This window comes from Hemitrygon akajei, chromosome 2 (assembly GCF_048418815.1).
Source record: "Hemitrygon akajei chromosome 2, sHemAka1.3, whole genome shotgun sequence".
NCBI lineage: Eukaryota > Metazoa > Chordata > Chondrichthyes > Myliobatiformes > Dasyatidae > Hemitrygon > Hemitrygon akajei.
Genome location: NC_133125.1, coordinates 197770840 through 197791262, shown reverse-complemented (window position 1 = coordinate 197791262; position 20423 = coordinate 197770840). Strand labels below are relative to the sequence as shown.

Sequence of the window (20423 nt, the reverse complement as noted above, 5' to 3'; positions counted from 1 at the left end):
TTATAGGCCACCCAATAGTTACAGGGATATCGAGGAACAGATAGGGAAACAGATCCTGGAAATGTCTAATAATAACAGACTTGCGATGGGAGATTTTAATTTCCCAAATATCGATTGGCATTTCCCTAGAGAGAGGGGTTTAGATATTTGGTATTGGGAAATGAACCTGGTCAGGTGTCAGATCTCTCAGCGGGAGATCATTTTGGAGACAGTGATCAAAATTCTATCTCCTTTACCATAGCTTTGGAGAGAGATAGAAACAGACAAGTTAGGAAAGCGTTTAATTGGAGTAAGGGGAATTAGGAAGCTATCAGGCAGGAACTTGGAAGCTTAAAATGGGAACAGTTGTTCTCAGAGAAAAGTACGGAAGAAATGTGGCAAATGTTCAGGGGATATTTGTGTGGAGTTCTGCATAGGTGCACTCCAATGAGACAGGGAAGTTATGGTAGGGTACAGGAACCGTGGTGTACAAAGGTTATAAGAAATCCAGTCAAGAAGAAAAGAAAAGCTTACAAAAGGTTCAGAGAGCTAGGTAATGTTAGAGCTCTAGAAGATTATAAGGAAGGAGCTTAAGAATGGAATTAGGAGAGCCAGAAGGGGCCATGAGAAGGCCTTGGCAAGCAGGATTAAGGAAAACCCCAAGGCATTCTACAAGTATGTGAAAGCAAGAGGATAAGACGTGAAAGAATAGAATATATCAAGAGTGACAGTAGGAGAGTGAGTATGGAACCGGAATAATACGATTAGGAGTAGTCAGCATGGCTTTGTCAAGGGCAGGTCGTGCCTTACGAGCCTGGTTGAATTTTTTGAGGATGTGACTAAACACATTGATGAAGGAAGAGCAGTAAATGTAGTGTATATGGATTTCAGCAAGGCATTTGATAAGATACCCCATGTAAGGCTTATTGAGAAAGTAAGGAGGCATGGGATCCAAGGGGACATTGCTTTGTGGATCCAGAACCGGCTTGCCCACAGGAGGCAAAGAGTGGTTGTTGACGGGTCGTATTCTGCATGGAGGTCGGTCACTAGTGGAGTGCCTTGGCAATCTGTTCTGGGACCCCTACTCTTCGTGATTTTTATAAATGGCCTGGATGAATAAGTGGAGGGATGGGTTAGTAACTTTTATATCCATCAGAGTGGATATAGGAGCGCTAGAAAATGAGGCTGGGGAAATAATAACGAGAGACAATGAGATAGCAGATGAATTAAATGAGTATTTTACATCAGTCTACATTGTGGAAGACACTAGCCATGTGCCAGATACTGAAGGGTGTGAGGGAAGACAACTGAGCGCAGTTACTATTACAAGGGAGGAAATGCTCAAAAATCTGAAAGACCAAAGGGTACTTAAATCACCTGGACCAGATGATCTGCACCCTAGGGTTCTGAAAGAGGTAGTGGTAATGATTGTGGAGGCCTTAGTGATAATCATTCTAAAATCATTGCACTCTGGCATGGTGCCAACTTACTGGAAAATTTAAAATGGCACTCCACTCTTTAAGAAAGGAAAAGGCAGCAGAAAGAAGATTGTAGACCAGTTAGCCTGACCTCAGTGGTTGGGAGGATGTTGAACTCAATTGGTAAGGATGAGGTGATGGAGTACTTGGTGATACAGGACAAGATAGTACAAAGTCAGCAAGGTTTCCATAGACCCATAGAACATTACGGCACAGAAACAGGCCTTTTGGCCCTTCTTGGTTGTGCCGAACCATTTTTCTCCCTAGTCCCACTGACCTGCAGCTGACCATATCCTTCCAAACCCCTCTTATCCATATATCTGTCCAAGCTTTTCCTTAAATGTCAGAAGTGAGCCTGCATTCACCACTTCATCTGGCAACTCATTCCACACTCCCACCACTCTGTGTGTGAAGAGGCCACCCATATGTTCCCTTTAAACTTTTCCCCTTTCACCCTTAACCCATGACCTCTGGTTTTTTCTCTCCTGGCCTCAGTGGAAAAAGCCTGCTTGCATTCACTCTGTCTATACCCATCATAATTTTATACACCTCTATCAAATCACCCCTCATTCTCCTACGCTCCAGGGAATAAAGTCCTAACCTATTCAACCTTTCTCTGTAACTCAGTTTTTCAAGTCCCGGCAACATCCTTGTAAATCTTCTCTGCACTCTTTCAACCTTATTTATATCCTTCCTGTAATTAGGTGACCAAAACTGCACACAATTCTCCAAATTCAGTCTCACCAATGTCTTGTACAACCTCACCATTATATTCCAACTCTTATACTCAATACTTTGATTTATAAAGGCCAATGTACCAGAAGCTCTCTTTACTACCCTATCTACCTGTGACGCCACTTTTAGGGAATTATGTATCTGTACTCCCAGATCCCTCTGTTCTACTGCACTCTTCAGTGACCTACCATTTACCTTATATGTTCTACTTTGGTTTGGGACCTTCCGAAGTGCAATACCTCACACTTATCTGCATTAAACTCCATCTGCCATTTTTCTACCCATTCCTCCAACTGGTCCAAGTCCCTCTGCAAGCTTTGAAAGCTTTCCTCACTGTCCACTACACGTCCAATCTTTGTATCGTCAGCAAATTTGCTGATCCAGTTTGCCACATTATCATCCAGATCATTGATATAGATGACAAATAACAATGGACCCAGCACTGATCCCTGCGGCACACCACTAGACACAGGCCTCCACTCAGAGAAGCAATCCTCCACTACCACTCTCTAACTTCTCCCATTGAGCCAATGTCTAATCCAATTTACTACCTCTTCATGTATACCCAGCGACTGAATCTTCCTAAATAACCTCCCATGCGGGACCTTGTCAAAGGCCTTACTGAAGTCCATGTAGACAACATCCACTGCCTTCCCTTCATCCACTTTCCTGGTAACTTCCTCGAAAAACTCTAATAGATTGGTTAAACATGATCTACCACGCACAGAGCCATGCTGACTTTTTCTAATAAGTCCCTGTCTATCCAAATACTTGTAGATCCTATCTCTTAGTATTCCTTCCAAGAATTTACCTACTACCAATGTCAAACTTACTGGCCTATAATTTCCCGGCTTACTTTTTGAGCCTTTTTTAAACAACGGAACTACATAAGCTATCCTCCAGTCCTCCGGCACCTGACCCGTGGATATCGACATTTTAAATATTTCTGCCAGGGTCCCTGCAATTTTAACATTAGTCTCCTTCAAGGTCCGAGGGAATACGCTGTCAGGTCCTGGGGATTTATCTATTCTGATTTGCCTCAAGACAGCAAGCACCTCCTCCTCTTTAATCTGTATAAGTTCCATGACCTCCCAATTTGTTTGTCTTGTTTCCATAGACTCCATTCCAGTTTCCTTAGTAAATACAAATGCAAAAAACCCATTTAATATCTCTCCCGTTTCTTTTGGTTCCATACATAGCCGACCACTCTGATCTTCAAAAGGACCAATTTTATCCCTTACTATCCTTTTGCTCTTAACATACCTGTAGAAGCTCTTAGGATTATCCTTCACCCTGACTGCCAAACCAACTTCATGTCTTCTTTTAGCCCTCCTGATTTCTTTCTTAAGTATTTTCTTATTCTTTTTATACTCCTCAAGCATCGTATTTCCTTCTTGTTGCCTATCTATGTTATACATCTCTCTCTTCTTCTTTATCAGAGTTCCAATATCCCTAGAGAACCAAGGTTCCTTATTCTTATTCATTTTACCTTTAATCTTGACAGGAACATACAAAATCTGCACTCTCAAAATTTCTTCTTTGAAGGTCTCCCACTTACCAACGACATCCTTGCCAGAGAACAACCTGTCCCAATCTACGCTTTTTAGATCCTTTCTCATTTCTTCAAATTTGGCCTTTTTCCAGTTTAGAACTTCAACACAAGGACCAGATCTATCTTTATCCATGATCAAGTTGAAACTAATGACGTTATGATCACTGGAACCAAAGTGTTCCCCTACACACACTTCCGTCACCTGCCCTAACTCATTTCCTAATAGGAGATCTAATATTGCATCCTTCCTAGTCGGTATCTCTATATATTGATTTAGAAAACTTTCCTGAACACACTTCACAAACTCTAACCCATCTAGACCTTTAACAGTATGGGAGTCCCAACCAATGTGTGGAAAATTAAAATTCCCTACAATCACAACTTTCTGTCTCCTGCAGTTGTCTATCTCTCTGCAGATTTGCTCCTCCAATTCTCGCTGACTAGTGGGTGGTCTATACTACAACCCTGTTAATGTTGTCATACCTTTCCTGTTTCTCAGCTCCACCCAGATGGCCTCAGTAGACAAGCCCTCTAATCTGTCCTGTCGAAGCACTGCTGTAATAATTTCCCTGACTAGCAAAGCCACCCCCCCCCCACCCTTCATCCCTCTCCCTCTATCACGTCTGAAACATCAGAACCCTGGAACATTGAGCTGCCAGTCCTGACCATCCTGTAGCCAAGTTTCAGTAATGGCTATGATGTCATAATTCCACGTGTCAATCCAGGCCCTCAGCTCGTCAGCCTTCCCCATAATACTCCTTGCATTGAAATATACACACCTCAGAAAATTATTACCACCACACACAACCTTACTATTTGTGACTTTGCACGAACTGCTAACATCATTTATTTTTACCCCCGTTCCACTATCTACTCTGGCACTCTGGTTCCCATCCCCCTGCAAATCTAGTTTAAACCCTCCCCAATAACACTAGTAAACCTCCCTGCAAGTATATTGGTCCCCTTGTAGTTCAGGTGTAACCTGTCTCTCTTGTGCAGGTCCCACCTGCCCCAGAAGAGTTCCCAATGATCTGGAAATCTGAAACCCTGCCCCCTACACCAGTTTCTCAGCCACGTGAACATCCTCCAGAGCATCCTACTCTTACCCTCACTGGCACGTGGCACAAGCAGCAATCCGGAGATTACTACCCTCGAGGTCCTGTTTTTCAACTTCCTACCAAGCTCTCTGTACTCACTCTTCAGGACATCCTGACTCTTTCTACCTATGCCATTGGTACCGATGTGTACCACGACATCTGGCTGATCACCCTCCCACCTCAGAATGCTGTGCACGCGATCAGAGACATCCCTGACCCTGGCACCTGAGAGGCAACAAACTATCCGGGAGTCTCTGTCACGACCTCAGAATCTCCTATCTGTACCCCTGACTATGGAGTCCCCTATCACTACCGCTCTCCTCTTCTTCCTCCCTCCCTTCTGCACTGCAGAACCAGACTCAGTGCCAGAGATCCGGCTGCCGCAGCTTGTCCCAGGTAAGCCATCCCTCCCAACAGCATCCAAATCGGTATACCTGTTTTGGAGGGGGATGGCACAGGGGAACCCTGCACTACCTGCCCTTTCCCCTTCCCTCACCTGACGGTAACCCAATTACCTGTGCCCTGTTCCTTAGGTGTAACAATCTCCTGGAAGCTACTATCTATAAACTGCTCATTCTCCCGAATGATCCGGAGATCATCCAGTTCCCTAACGCGGTCTGTTAGGAGCTGCAGCTGGATGCACCTTGCAGGTGTCGTTGTCAGGGACACCGGAAGTCTCCCTGACTTCCCACATCCTAGCATACCCTCTAGTCTGAACAAAAAAAAGGATTCCTTCTGAGAAAATCCCGCCTGACGAACCTGTTGGAATTCTTTGAGAAGATTCCAAGTAGGATAGATAATGGGGATGTAGTGGATGTTGTATATTTGGACTTTCAGAAGGCCTTTGACAAGGTGCCACACCTGAGGCTGCTTACCAAGTGAAGAGCCCATGGTGTTACAGGAAAGTTACTGGCATGGTTAGAGCATTGGCTGATTGGTAGGAGACAGTGAGTGGGAAAAAAAGGATCCTTTTCTGATTGGCTGCCAGTGACTAGTGGTGTTCCACAGGTGTTGGTGTTGGGACCACTTCTTTTTATGCTGTATATCAATGATTCAGATGAAGAAGTTGACGGCTTTGTTGTTTGCAGATTGCAGATGATATGAAGATTGATATACCATGCTGAAAAAATGTAAGGTTTTGCAGCTTGCTAGTGGAAATAAAGGTGCAGAATATTTTCTAAACGGGGAGAAAATCCAGGAATCTGAGATGCAAATGGACTTAGCAGTCCTGATACGGAACTCCTGATAGGTTAACTTGCAGGTAGAGTCGGTGATGAGGAAGGCAAATGCAATGTTAGCATTCATTTCAAGTCTAGAATACAAGAGTAAGGATGTGATGCTGAGGCTTTATAAGGCACTGGTGAGGCCTCACCTTGAGTATTGTGAACAATATTAGACTCCTCATCTTAGCAAAATGTCCTGGCATTGGAGAGGGCCCAGAGGAGGTTCACAAAGGTGATACCAGGAATGAAAGGGTATCATAATATGAACGTTTGATGGAATTGGGTCTGTACTCGCTGGAATTTAGAAGGATGAGGGAGGATCTCACTGAAACCTTTCGGATGTGGAAAGGTTGAGACGGGGTAGATGTGGAAAGGATGTTTCCCATAGTGGGAGAGCTTAGGACAAGAGGGCACAGCCTCAGGATAGAGGGGCGTCCATTTAAAACAGAGAAGCGGAGAAATTTCTTTAGCCAGAGCGCAGTGAACTTGTGGAATTCATTACCGCAGACAGCTGTGGAGGCCAGGCTGTTGGATGTACTTGAGGCCGGGCTTGGTAGGTTCTTGATCGGACACGGCATCAAAGGTTCCGGGGGAAAGTCCGTGGAGTAGGGCTGAGGAGGGAAAACGGGTCAGCCAAGATTGAACAGCGAATCACACCTCATGGGCCAGCTGACCTAATTCTGCTCCGATGTGTTGGGGTTTTATGGTCTTGTGGTTTGAGCTGAGAACTTTCCTTTTCCAAAATGAGTTGCCAACCACAGCAGACGAGCCACGACTGCACGAACCGACTGGTTTAAAGCGCCAGTAACCGACCTTTGCCCCTTCTCCAGCTGCAGAAACGGTTTCGCCGGGTAAGGCACGCGTGAAGGATAGGAGCTGTACCTGATTGTCAGAGGTTATTTTAAACGCAGATCATTGAGAGCATTGAATAGGTTGTAAGAGCTTGCAACCCCCAATCCAAGCGAGGACCGTAACCCACCTCTCCTCCCTCGCCCTCCAGAGAAAGTCCAGGAGGAACTGGACGCGGTGATCGGTAGGGAGCGGCCGCCGCGGCTGGACGATCGCCGGCAACTGCCCTACACAGACGCCGTGATCCACGAAACGCAGAGATTCGCCAACATCGTCCCTCTTAACCTTCCTCACCGGACCACTACCGACGTCAATTTCCGAGGGTACTTCATCCCCAAGGTGCGAGCGAGCAGCAGTGGCCCTGGCGGCTTGGGTCGCGGAGGGTGGGGTGGGCAGGACGGGGGGGAGCTCGCCGCAGACGGAGTATCCAAAACAGGGGAGGGGTGGGTAGGGTAACGGGAGAAAAATGGAGAGAGAATTAAAAGCAATCACGGCCTCACTATGGAGGGAAGGACAGAGGAGTGGAGGAATTTATTTAGCCGAGAATGCACAATCTGTGCAATACATTGCCACAGAGCCCAAGTTACTGATTTATTGAAAACGGCGTATGATAGGTTTATGATTAAACGGAGTATCAAAGGTTACTGAGACAAGACAGAGTAATGGGGTTAAGAGGGACTTCTTAATTCTGCTCCTGTGTCTTATGGTCTGACCCGGAGTCTGCTGCGGGTGGAGGTGGGGCTGGATTTCCTCGCGGATGGGTGACCAGTTTTGGAAGGGGGAAACGGACAGTGTGGGGGGATAGAGGGAAGTGGACCAAGACCCGGGTCAGAGTGTGCCCGATCACACTGAGTGAGAGGTCAGTAAGAGGGGCAATGTGGCATGGGGCCCTGTTTCAGTAAACGTAGGGCCTGTATTGCGCTGTAGGTTTTCCATGTTTCTGTGTTTGAGGGTTCTGTATTTCACTCGGAGTTCAGAAGTATGAGGGTGAAGCTGATTGAAACCTATCAAATTTATTGAGTCACGAGGTGGTGAATATGTGGAAAACATTGCCACAGAGCCCAAGTCTGTATTAAAATTCGAGTTGGATTGGTTCATGATTAGTCAGAGCGTCAAAGGTAACTGAGCGAAGACCAGTTAATGGGGTTCAGATACAGAATAGATCAGTAATATCGGAGCAGACTCGTTGGGCCAAGTGACCTAATTCTGGTCTGAACAGGAGCCCACTGTGGGATTCCGACACTGAGTGAGAGGTCAGTCAGAGGGGCAATGTGGCACGGGGCCCTGTTAAACATCTTGGCCCTTCCAGGGGACGCAGATCATCCCGTCGCTGACGTCGGTGCTGCGGGATCAGTCACAGTGGGAGAGACCGGAGGAGTTCCACCCGGCCCACTTCCTGGACGGAGAGGGCAAGTTTGTCAGGAGGGACGCCTTCATCCCTTTCTCCGCAGGTGAGGCCTGGGATGGGAAGGTGTTTGAAGGACAACACTCCCTGGTGGACAGAGGACTGGACACTGGGTTCAGACCCGGGGATGGCGCGGAGAATTTCCCCGGGGTCCGGACCTAAGGATGGCGGGGGGGGGGGGGGCGGGAGGTGGTGTGGAAGCGTCAACATGGGTCGGAACAGGTCAGTGTTGAGGGGTCGAACTCAAGAATCGTGGGGAGAGAAGGTATGGACTAGACTCATACCCAAGCCCTAAACTGTTATAAACTTAAATATTTATTGGTTTTATTTTTATTTAGAGTACCGAGAGGAATAGGCCCTTCCGCCCCAATCTCTTGCAACCCATCTCTTTACCCTTAGCCTAATCACGGGAGAAATGTACAATGACTAGTTAACCTCGGAGGAACCAGAGCACCTGGAGGAAACCGACGGGGAGAGTGTGCAAACTTTCTTATAGAGGTCGGCAGAATTGAACACTCGACTCTGCTACCTCGAGTTCTAATAACACCCCGCTAACCGCTCCAGTCCCGTGGTTTAGAACCATCCATGGCGGAGTTATACACCGTCAGATTCCTTTCCCCCGGGGTAGAAATGTCAAACGACAGAGGAAATCCCTTTAAAGTCGGGGGGCCGCGGAGGTTGGAGCTTTGGGACGATTTGAGAGGCAGGCTTCACACACACAGAGAGCGATAGGCGCCTGCAAGGGTTACCGGGAGTGGGAGCCGGCAGCTTAGCGAAGTCCCAGAGGATTTTAGATAGACACATAAATAGGAAAGAAATGGAGGGACATGGATGTACGCAGAATGAGAGCTTTTAGTGTAAATTGGCTTTAAAATCGGCTCGACCGCGTGGGCCGAATGGCCTGCAGCGCTGCAGTGCGCATGGTCTGTGTTTACACCTGAGGGTGGGGATGGGTGCTTTATTTCCCCCGTTGGGGCACCCGGATTCTATCCCCACTTCTGACCTGTCTCTGCAGGGTTTCCCATGGGTTCTCTATGTTTCTACACCTGAGGGTGGGATGGGTGCTTTATTTCCCCTGTTGGGGCACCCGGATTCTATCCCCACTTCTGACCTGTCTCCGTGACTTCTCACGGTGACTCTGCGGGTTTCCCATGGGTGCTCCAATTCTCTCCCACATCCCGAGGCATGGGGATCGGGGATGAATAGGTCTCTGTGAATTGACTCCCCTGTGGGTAGGTGAAGGGTAGTTGGTGGGGAGAATGAATGGGATCAGTGTAGGATTGGTGTAGGTGGGTAGGCACGGACCCACTGGGCCGAAAGTCCTCCTTTCCCTATCTCTCTCTACCTTCATCTCTCTACGTCCGAATCAAGCCGTCTCCATTGCCACCTCTCTCCTCTCCCTCTCTCCCTCCCACTTTGTCACCTGCTCCGTCTCCCCTTCTCTCCCCCTCAATCTCCAATTCTCTCCCCATAATGTTCTCCACCTGCCTCTCCGTTACCCGGACATCTCTCCTCTCACTTTCCCTCCCTTTCCCTCTCCTTCCCTCTCTCTCTTTCATTCGGCTCTCTCTGTCCTTCCTTCTCTCATTCTCTCTTCCTACAATATTCTCTCTCTCTCGCTCCCCCTTTCTCCCTCTCCTACCTTCTCTCTCTTTCTATCTCTTCCCTCCCTCTCTCTCTTTCGCTCTCGTACAATTTCTCTCTCTCCTCTCTCAATCTCTCACCTCCTCTTTCGTTCCCTCGCTATAACTTCCTCTAGCCCTCTCTCCCCTCCTCCCTCTCCCTCTCCCTCTCTTTGACTTTTTTGCACTCTCCCTCTCCCTATCCCTCTGTCTCACCCACTCTGTCTCCCTCTTCGATCTCCCTCCATTTTCAATTCTCAGTCTCTTACTTCCCAACATAGCCCTCTCCGTTACCCCACTGTCTCCCTCTCCTTCCCACTCCCCATCGCTCTCTCATGCACTCTCTCTGCCTCTCCCCTCTCTTTCTCTCACACACGCATCTCTCTCCTCCCCTCTTTCTCCCTGTCTCACGCCATTTCCCTCTCTCTTTCCTCCTCTCTCTCACACCTCTTTCTCCCTCTGCCGCCCCCTCTCTCTATCCCTCTGTAAGATTGCCTCAGTGTCTGACTGCCCCATGTCTCTCCGACAGGTCGCAGATCCTGTGCGGGGGAGAGTCTGGCCAAGGCGGAGTTGTTCCTCTTCTTCTGCGCCCTCCTGCAGTCCTTCTCCTTCCGAGTGCCGGCGGGTGCGGCTCCGGATCTCACCGCCCGCGTGGGTGTCACCCTCAGCCCGCAACCCCACACGCTCTGCGCCGTCCTCCGCTAACCCACCAGTCCGGTTGGGTGCAGCGGGGGTGGGGGTGGGGGCTTGCGGTAAAGAGCAGCAGGCAGTCCAGCGGAACTCGAACTACAGCTTGTGTATGGGTGGGGTGGCGTGGGTCTTGCTGGGGTGTGAGAGGAGATTGGGGAGCGCGCGGAGATGGGGGACTGCAGTTGGGGGTGGATGAGGGGTCGGGGTTAGGAAGGATGGGGGTGGAGTGAGAGCAGAGGGCGGGGTGGTGGTGCGGGGAAGTTGGCGGTTCTGGAGGCAAGGGGAGAGGGTGGAGGAAAGGGAGAGAGGCCGAGGGAAGGTAGATGTGGGATGTTTGCGGGAGGAGTTGGGGAGTGAACGGAGACAGAATGGGGGAAGTGGCGATCGGGGAGAAAGGATGGGGAGCATAAAGGGTGGTGGTGAGGGTGTGAAAGGGGCGAGAGATAGATAGATAGATAGATAGATAGATAGATACTTTATTCATCCCCATGGGGAAATACAACTTTTTTTCCAATGTCCCATACACTTGCTGTAGCAAAACTAATTACATACAATACTTAACTCAGTAAAAAAAAAATATGATATGCATCTAAATCACCGTCTCAAAAAGCATTAATAGCTTTAAAAAGTTCTTAAGTCCTGGAGGTAGAATTGTAAAGCCTAATGGCATTGGGGAGTATTGACCTCTTCATCCTGTCTGAGGAGCATTGCATCGATAGTAACCTGTCACTGAAACTGCTTCTCTGTCTCTGGATGGTGCTATGTAGAGGATGTTCAGAGTTATCCATAATTGACCGTAGCCTACTCAGCGCCCTTCGTTCAGCTACCGATGTTAAACTCTCCAGTACTTTGCCCACGACAGAGCCCGCCTTCCTTACCAGCTTATCAAGACGTGAGGCGTCCCTCTTCTTAATGCTTCCTCCCCAACACGCCACCACAAAGAAGAGGGCGCTCTCCACAACTGACCTATAGAACATCTTCAGCATCTCACTACAGACATTGAATGACGCCAACCTTCTTAGGAAGTACATTCGACTCTGTGCCTTCCTGCACAAGGCATCTGTGTTGGCAGTCCAGTCTAGCTTCTCGTCTAACTGTACTCCCAGATACTTGTAGGTCTTAACCTGCTCCACACGTTCTCCATTAATGATCACTGGCTCCATATGGGGCCTAGATCTCCTAAAGTCCACCACCATCTCCTTGGTCTTGGTGATATTGAGACGCAGGTAGTTTGAGTTGCACCATATCACAAAGTCCTGTATCAGTTTCCTATACTCCTCCTCCTGTCCATTCCTGACACACCCCACTATGGCCGTGTCATCAGCGAACTTCTGCACATGGCAGGACTCTGAGTTATATTGGAAGTCTGATGTGTACAGGGTGAACAGGACCGGAGAGAGTACGGTTCCCTGCGGCGCTCCTGTGCTGCTGACCACCGTGTCAGACCTACAGTCTCCCAACCGCACATACTGAGGTCTATCTGTCAAGTAGTCCACTATCCAATCCACCATGTGAGAGTCTACTCCCATCTCCGTTAGTTTGTGCCTTAAGATCATGGGCTGGATGGTGTTAAAGGCACTAGAGAAGTCAAGGAATGTAATCCTCACAGCACAACTGACCCCCTCTAGGTGAGAGAGTGATTTGTGCAGCAAATACGTGATAGCATCCTCCACTCCCACCTTCTCCTTATATGCAAACTGAAGAGGATCCCGGGCGTGCCTGGTTTGTGGCCTCAGATTCTGTATTATCAGCCGCTCCATGGTCTTCATCACGTGCGACGTCAAGGCAACAGGTCTGAAGTCATTCAACTCCTTTGGTTGTGGTTTCTTCGGTACCGGGACAATACAGGATGTCTTCCACTGTCTGGGTACTCTTCTCTGCTCCAGGCTCATGTTGAAGATACGCTGTAGTGGTTCTCCCAGCTCAGTCGCACAGGCCCTCAGTAATCGTGGGGAAACTCCATCCGGTCCAGCCGCCTTGCTGGTACAGATCTTCCTCAGTTGACCTACCACCTGTGCAGCCGTAATCCTGGGCGTGGGCAAGGTCTCCTGTGATTGGCTATTTTCCTGTGAGGGAAGTAAGCCTGGTGTGGATTTCTGCGGTGAGGATGAGATTGAGCTGTCGAACCTGTTGAAGAAGTTGTTCAGCTGGTGGGGAGCGGGCAAGACGGTGTGGGAGATGATCGGGAGAGTGGGGATAAACGGTGGGGAAGAGGGTGGGAAGAGCGAGAGGTGGATGGGAATAGTGTGTCAGGGCGGGTGGTGTGGTGTGGTGACGGAGCGGCGTGCGTAGTGCAGAAGGGAAAGAGAGAGAAGGCGGGAGCGGCAGTGACTGGGGACTAAATAGTCATGGCAACAGACAGGAGATTGTCTGGACGTCAGCGGGACACCCGAATGGTATGTTGCCTCCGTGGTGCCAGGGTCAGGGACCGTCCACCGTATTTTGGAGAGGTAGGTAGAGCCACCAAATGGCTTGGTACATATCAGTACCAATGACATACGAAGGAAAAGCAAAAGAGGATCGGAATAGAGAATTTAGAGAGCAAGGCAGGAATCTGAGAAGCAGGACGTCCCAGGTAGTGATTTCTGAATTGCTGTCTGTGCCACACACCTGTGAGGGTAGAAACAGGGTGATTTCAAAGGTACATTTAACGTCAGAGGAGTTTATACAATATACATCCTGAAATTCTTTTTCTTCGCAACCATCCACGAAGGGACCATGAGACAATAGGGTGTAGGAGCAGAAGTAGGCCATTCGGCCCATCCAGTCTGCTTCGCCATTCAATCGTGGACTGATCCAATTCTTCCAGTCATCCCCACTCCTCTGATTTCACCACATACCCTTTGATGCCCCGGCTAATCAAGAACCTATCCATCTCTGCCTTAAATACGCCCAATGACTTGACCTCAATAGCCGCTGGTGACAAAAAATTCCACAGATTTACCACCTTCTGGCCAAAGTAATTTCTCCACATCTCAGTTCTAAATAGACGTCCTTGAAGTCGTGCTCTCTTGTCCTAGAATTCCCTACCATGGGAAGTAATTGAGATTCCCCCCCACCCCCATTCTCCTGAACTCCAGGGAATGCAGCCCAAGAGCTTCCGGACATTCCTCATATGGTAACCATTTCATTCCTGCAGTCCTTCTCGTGAATCTTCTCTGAACCCTCTCCAAAAAACAGAGGGGCGCCGCAAAGAATGAATAACAGCTAACTGCTAGAACCCAAAGTACGCCTCCCTCCCGTGCATAAACGGCAGTGACCACAATTCCCCCCTCCTCCCACCAACAAAAAAAAACATCGACACCCATCACCAAGCACTCGAGAATGCAGCAAAGACACAGACCTGCAGTACGGCAAAGGCTACTTTGTTCACCAAGCATTCGACATACCACCGGCTCTCTCTCCCTAATCAGAGAATCTGCAGCACAATACAGGCCCTTTGGCCCACAATACTGTTCTGTCCTTACTTTAGAAATTACATAGGGTTACCCATAGCCCCCTATTTTCCTAAGCTCCATCTACCTATCCAGGTGTCTCTTAAAAGACCCTATTGTATTCGCCTCCACAACTGTTGCCGGCAGCCCATTCCACGCACTCACCACTCTCTGAGTAAAAAACTTACCCCTGACATCTCCTCTGTACCTACTCCCCAGCACCTTAAACCTGTGTCCTCTTGTGGCAACCATTTCAGCCCTGGGAAAAAGCCTCTGGCTATCCACATGATCAACGCCTCTCAACATCTTATACACCTCTATCAGGTCATCTCTCATCCTCCGTCACTCCAAGGAGAATAGGCCAAGTTCACTCAAATTATTCTCGTAAGGTATGCTCTCCAATCCAGACAACATCCTTGTAAATCTCTTCTACACACTTTCTATAGTTTCCACATCCTTCCTGTAGTGAGGTGACCAGAATTGAGCACAGTACTCCAAGTGGGGTCTGACCAGGGTCCTATATAGTTGCAACATTACCTCTTGGCTCTTGAAATCAAACCCGCAGTTGATGAAAGCCAATGTACTGTATGACTTCTTAACCACAGAGTCAACCTGCACAGCAGCTTTGAGCATCCTATGGACTCGGACCCCAAGATCCCTCTGATCCTCCACACTGCCGGGAGTCTTACCATTAATACTATATTCTGCCATCATACTTGACCTAACAAAATTAACCACCTCTCACTTACCTGGGTTGAACTCCATCTGCCACTTCTCAGCCCAGTTTTGCATCCTATCGATGTCCTGCTGTAATCTCTGACAGCCCTCCACGCTATCCACAACACCCCCAACCTTTGTATCATCAGCAGATTTACTAACCCATCCCTCCACTTCCATTTCTAAACATCACGAAGAGTAAGGGTCCCAGAACAGATCCCTGACGCACACCACTGGTCACCGACCTCCATGCAGAATATGACCCGTCTACAACAACACTTTGCCTTCAGTGGGCAAGCCAATTCTGGAGCCACAAATCAAGGTCCCCTTGGATCCTATGCCTCCTTACATTCTCAATAAGCCTTGCATGGGGTACCTCATCAAATTCCTTGTGGAAATCCATATACACTAATTCAATGGCTCTACCTTCATCAATGTGTTTAGTCACATCCTCAAAGAAAAACAGCCTCTTCTAGCTGCAGTTCCAGTTCCTTAATACGTTCTGTCAGGAGCTGCAACTTAGTGCTTCTGGTATAGATGTGGGGGACCGGATACATCCCAGATGTCCCACATCCCACACAAAGTATACAACACTGGCCCTGGAGCCATTCTCACTAATTTACAAGGCACTAACTGATGAGGAATGAACAAATATGGGCAGAGAGGGAGTACCGTATGGACAAGGTACCTCACCCAAACCTGATCTCACACTCGAAATGAACGAATGCTCCAGGAACAAATGCTGCAGCTGCAGATGCGCTGTTTTTATTGACCCTTTCTGATAAATCCCCCTGGCTGATTGGTGTTTCCTGAATTCAGAAAAACTGCCAAAAAACTGCCCTCAACATCACTGCCGCTGCTCTGATTAGAAGGTATCTCTTTTCATGCACACCGGGTGTGGTTTGTCCAACTCAGAGAAATCAGGCTCAAACATCAAACACGGACATGGCTAAAAGGTGGTATCCACAGATTTGCTGATCCAGTTAACCAGGTAGCTGGTAGGATTTGGAGGCATTAGTAATGGATCACTAAAGGACTAGTAAAGAATCACTTTACTAAAGAGGGCGGTGGAAAAAGGGAATTATAGGCCGTAAGCCTAACCTCAGAGATGTTGGAGATGATTGTCCTTTATCTGGTTTTGGGGTATTTGGAGGCAGATGACAAATTAGTCCAAATTGAACATAATTTTCTTAAGGAAGATAATGCCTGACAAATCTGTTAAGAGTTCTTTGAAACAAAAAGAATAAACAAAGGAGAGTAAGTGGATGTTGCGTACATGGATTTTCTGGCCTTTGACAATATGCCAGACGAGAGTGCTGAACAAGTTAAAAGCCCATGGAATTATAGGTATAGAGCTGTGGCTGATTGGCTTGAGGGAAGGATTGGGAATAAAAGAAACCTTTTCGGATTGGCTGCCAGCGAACAGTGGTGTTCCACAGGGATCTGTGTTGGGAATGCGTCTTTCTAATGTTATACATCAACGATTTAGATGATGGAATTGATAGATCCGTGGCCAGGATGTGGACAATACAAAGATAGTTGGAGGGGCAGGTAGTATTGAGGAAGTAGAGTGTGCAGAAACACTTTGATAAGGGCAATGGGCAAAGTGCTGGCGGATGGAATTCAGTGTTGGAATCGTATGGTCCTACTTAGGTAATGCAGACTATTTTCTAAATGCCGAGAAAATTCAGAAATCTGAGTACAAAATACATAGGATTCCTCATGCAGGATTCCACCTGCCTATCAAAGCTCTTGTGCGGGATTCCATCTGCCTATCAAAGCTCTTGTGCGGGATTCCATCTGCCTATCAAAGCTCTTGTGCGGGATTCCATCTGCCTATCAAAGCTCTTGTGCGGGATTCCATCTGCCTATCAAAGCTCTTGTGCGGGATTCCATCTGCCTATCAAAGCTCTTGTGCGGGATTCCATCTGCCTATCAAAGCTCTTGTGCGGGATTCCATCTGCCTATCAAAGCTCTTGTGCGGGATTCCACCTGCCTATCAAAGCTCTTGTGCGGGATTCCATCTGCCTATCAAAGCTCTTGTGCGGGATTCCATCTGCCTATCAAAGCTCTTGTGCGGGATTCGTTTCCAGAGGACTGGAATATTAAAGCAAGGATGTGATGCTGAGGCTTTATAAGGTGCTGGTGAGGCCTCACTTGGAGTGTTGTGAAGGGTTTTATAGCCATATAACCATCAATCACAGCACGGAAACAGGCCATTCCGGCCCTCCTAGTCCGTGCCGAACTCTTAATCTCACCAAGTCCCACCTACCCGCACTCAGCCCATAACCCTCCACTCCTTTCCTGTCCATATACCTATCCAATTTTACCTTAAATGACACAACTGAACTGGCCTCTACTACTTCTACAGGAAGCTCATTCCACACAGCTATCACTCTCTGAGTAAAGAAATACCCCCTCGTGTTTCCCTTAAACTTTTGCCCCCTAACTCTCAAATCATGTCCTCTCGTTTGAATCTCCCCTACTCTCAATGGAAACAGCCTATTCACGTCAACTCTATCTATCCCTCTCAAAATTTTAAATACCTCGATCAAATCCCCCTCAACCTTCTACGCTCCAATGAATAGAGACCTAACTTGTTCAACCTTTCTCTGTAACTTAAGTGCTGAAACCCAGGTAACATCCTAGTAAATCGTCTCTGCACTCTCTCTAATTTATTGATATCTTTCCTATAATTCGGTGACCAGAACTGTACACAATATTCCAAATTCGGCCTTACCAATGGGCCCCACATTAAGGAAAGGATGTGCTGATATCGAGGAGAGCTCGGATGAGATTCACGAGAATAATTCTGGGAATGATAGGGTTATCATATGAGGAGCGATTGAAGACCTTGGGCCTTCAAAATTGAGGGACAGTCTCAACATAGAGCGACGTCCATTTAGACCAGAGATGAGAATGAATTTCTTCGACCAGTGGGTAGTGAAAATTGAGACATAGAAACATAGAAAACCTACAGCACAATAGAGGCCCTACAACCCACAAAGTTGTGCCAAACATGTCCCGACCTTAGAAATTAGTTGGGCTTACCCATAGCCCTCTATTTTTCTAAGCTCCATGTACCTATCCAAAAGTCTCTTAAAAGACCCTATCGTATCCGCCTCCATCACCATTGCTGGCAGCCCATTCCACGCACTCACCACTCTCTGCATAAAAATCTTACCACTGACATCCCCTCTGTACCTACTCCCCAGCACCTTAAATGTGTGCCCTCTTGTGGCAACCATTTCAGCCCTGGGGAAAGAGACTCTGACTATCCACATGATAAATGCCTCCCATCATCTTATACACCTCTGTCAGGTCACCTCTCACCCTCCATCACTCCAAGGAGAGGCCAAGTTCACTCAGCATGCTCCCCAATCCAGGCAACATCCTTATAAATCTCCTCTGCTCCCTTTCTATGGCTTCCACATCCTTCCTGTAGTGAGGCGACCAGAACTGAGCACAGTACTCCAAGTGGGGTCTGACCAGGGTCCTATATAGCCGCAACATTACCTCCCAGCTCCTAAATTCAATTCCACAATTGATAAAGGCCAATACATCATACGCCTTCTTAACCACAGAGTCAACCTGTGCAGCTGCTTTGAGTGTCCTAAGGACTCGGACCCCAAGATCCCTCTGATCCTCCACACTGCCAAGAGTCTTACCATTAATACTATATTCTGCCATCATATTTAATCTGCCACCTCACACTATTCTGGGTTGAACTCCATCTGCTATTTCTCAGCCCAGTTTTGCATCCTATTAATGTTCCACTGTAACCTCTGACAGCCCTCGACATTATCCACAACACCTCCAACCTTTGTGTCATCAGCAAACTTACTAACCCATCCCTCCAACTCCTCATCCAGGTCATTTATAAAAATCACGAAGAGTAAGGGTCCCAGAATATATCCCTGAGGCACACCACTGGTCATCGATCTCCATGCAGAATATGACCCATCTACAACCACTCTTTGCCTTCTGTGGGCAAGCTAGTTCTGGATCGACATAGCAATGTCCCCTTGGATCCCATGCCTCCTTACTTTCTCAATAAGCCTTGCATGGGGTACCTTATCAAATGCCTTGCTGTGCAAGGCAGTTGAATATGTGGAATTCTCTGCTGTGGAAGTCAGGTCACAGTGGTGTGCATTTAAGTTGGAGGTTGATAGGTTCTTGATCAATGAGGGTGTGAAAGGTTATGAGGAGAAGGTAGGAGAATGGGGTTGTAAAGGAAATGGATCATCCATTATATAATGGCAGAGCACACTCGATGGACTGAATGGCCTAATTCTGCACCTATGTCTTGTGGTTATTCTGTTGTTACTGGTATGGGGGAAGATGAGCATATTTTATGTCAATAGTTATGAACGTTCTCACTGCCAGTACGTTTTCAGTTGATAACCATTTTCAACGTCAATTCTGGTATTTGGATGTCTTTAGCTGTGTGAGTGTGTGACACCCTGTTTGACCAGATATTAGACCATAAGTTCATTATCTCTGTACATGTTGTTAATTGTGTGCCGGGGAAGAGGGTGGGGTGGATGTCCATTTTGCTGAGTCGAATTTAGTTTCAATGTCCTGTATAAAACTTTCTCATTGTTTCTGAACTGATAATTCTGTGCGTTGGTCAGGCACAGTTCATGCATCTATCCGGTTTGGCTTTGTGTGTGTAACATACTGTAGGTTTCACTGCTAATGTAATGGTTTCTCTGTAGCAGCAATGTTAGGGTTATGACCAGAGATAACGGGGGCTTTGGAATGTGTGTTATCCAATGAGAGGCGTGTTGTTTCTTGTGGGTCTAAGAGAAGGGATTTGCGGTCTTTTGTCGGTGAGAGATGAAGAGAGATTTGAGTGGAGAGAGTTGGTAGACCACCAGACGGAGTGGACTTGGAGTGAGGGTCCGAGTGTCGGTGATGCTTGGGGGAGGTCGACGGGGAATGATTGGACTGAACCGTGAGCTCCAACGTGTGTATTAGACTGTTTCATGAGAATGGGCCCTTTTCATTTTTGTGTTTCTTTACTAACCATATCGTCAAATTAAGAATTATAGAGCTCAGTCATTTGATCGCATATCGTGTACTGTTTGTTATTTCATGGTACTAATTTAACCAAACTAGATTTCTAAAAATTGGCCAGGCCGGGGGCAGTCTTCCACTAGATAAGACGCTAGCCGAACCTAGGGTTAAAATTGTGGGGACTCATCCGGGATTGATTTTTTTGATGCTGTTGATTTATACTTTAAAGTATACAGTATTACCTTGAGCATTGAACCAGTGGGGTAGATACTCACACTCCGGGGAACTGTTAATTCGCCCGTTAAGTACTGTTAAAGTTGCGATTACGTGGCAGAGGTTTAATAAAATGGTGGGCACAACTCTCAATAGACAATAGGTGCAGGAGTAGGCCATTCAGCCCTTCGAGCCAGCACCGCCATTCAATGTGATCATGGATGATCATCCACAATCAGTACCCCGTTCCTGCCTTCTCCCCATATCCCTTGACTCCGCTATCCTTAAGAGCTCTATCTAACTCTTTCTTGAAAGCATCCAGAGAATTGGCCTCCACAACCTTCTGAGACATAGATCCACAACTCTCTGGGTGAAAAAGTTTTTCCTGAACTCCGTTCTAAATGGCCTAC

At 47.5% G+C, this 20423-nt stretch overlaps 1 protein-coding gene across 1 annotated transcript; it reads left to right on the top strand.

Moving 5' to 3' along the window:
* Window positions 1–1564: 1564 nt before the first annotated feature.
* Window positions 1565–19855, top strand: LOC140721989 (cytochrome P450 2K1-like). The gene is made up of 4 exons (XM_073036816.1): window positions 1565–1580; window positions 7005–7252; window positions 8223–8364; window positions 10470–19855. The coding sequence occupies exons 1-4, from the start codon at window positions 1565–1567 to the stop codon at window positions 10643–10645; spliced, it is 582 nt and encodes a 193-aa protein (XP_072892917.1). The 3' UTR covers window positions 10646–19855.
* The last annotated feature ends 568 nt before the right edge of the window (window positions 19856–20423 follow it).

What these genes read in the sequence shown, in the direction of transcription:
- LOC140721989 (XM_073036816.1), top strand. An exon ending in GAGGGTACTTCATCCCCAAG is followed by an intron (nt 7,253 to 8,222) that starts GTGCGAGCGAGC and finishes TGGCCCTTCCAG; the next exon opens with GGGACGCAGATCATCCCGTC. An exon ending in CTTCATCCCTTTCTCCGCAG is followed by an intron (nt 8,365 to 10,469) that starts GTGAGGCCTGGG and finishes TCTCTCCGACAG; the next exon opens with GTCGCAGATCCTGTGCGGGG.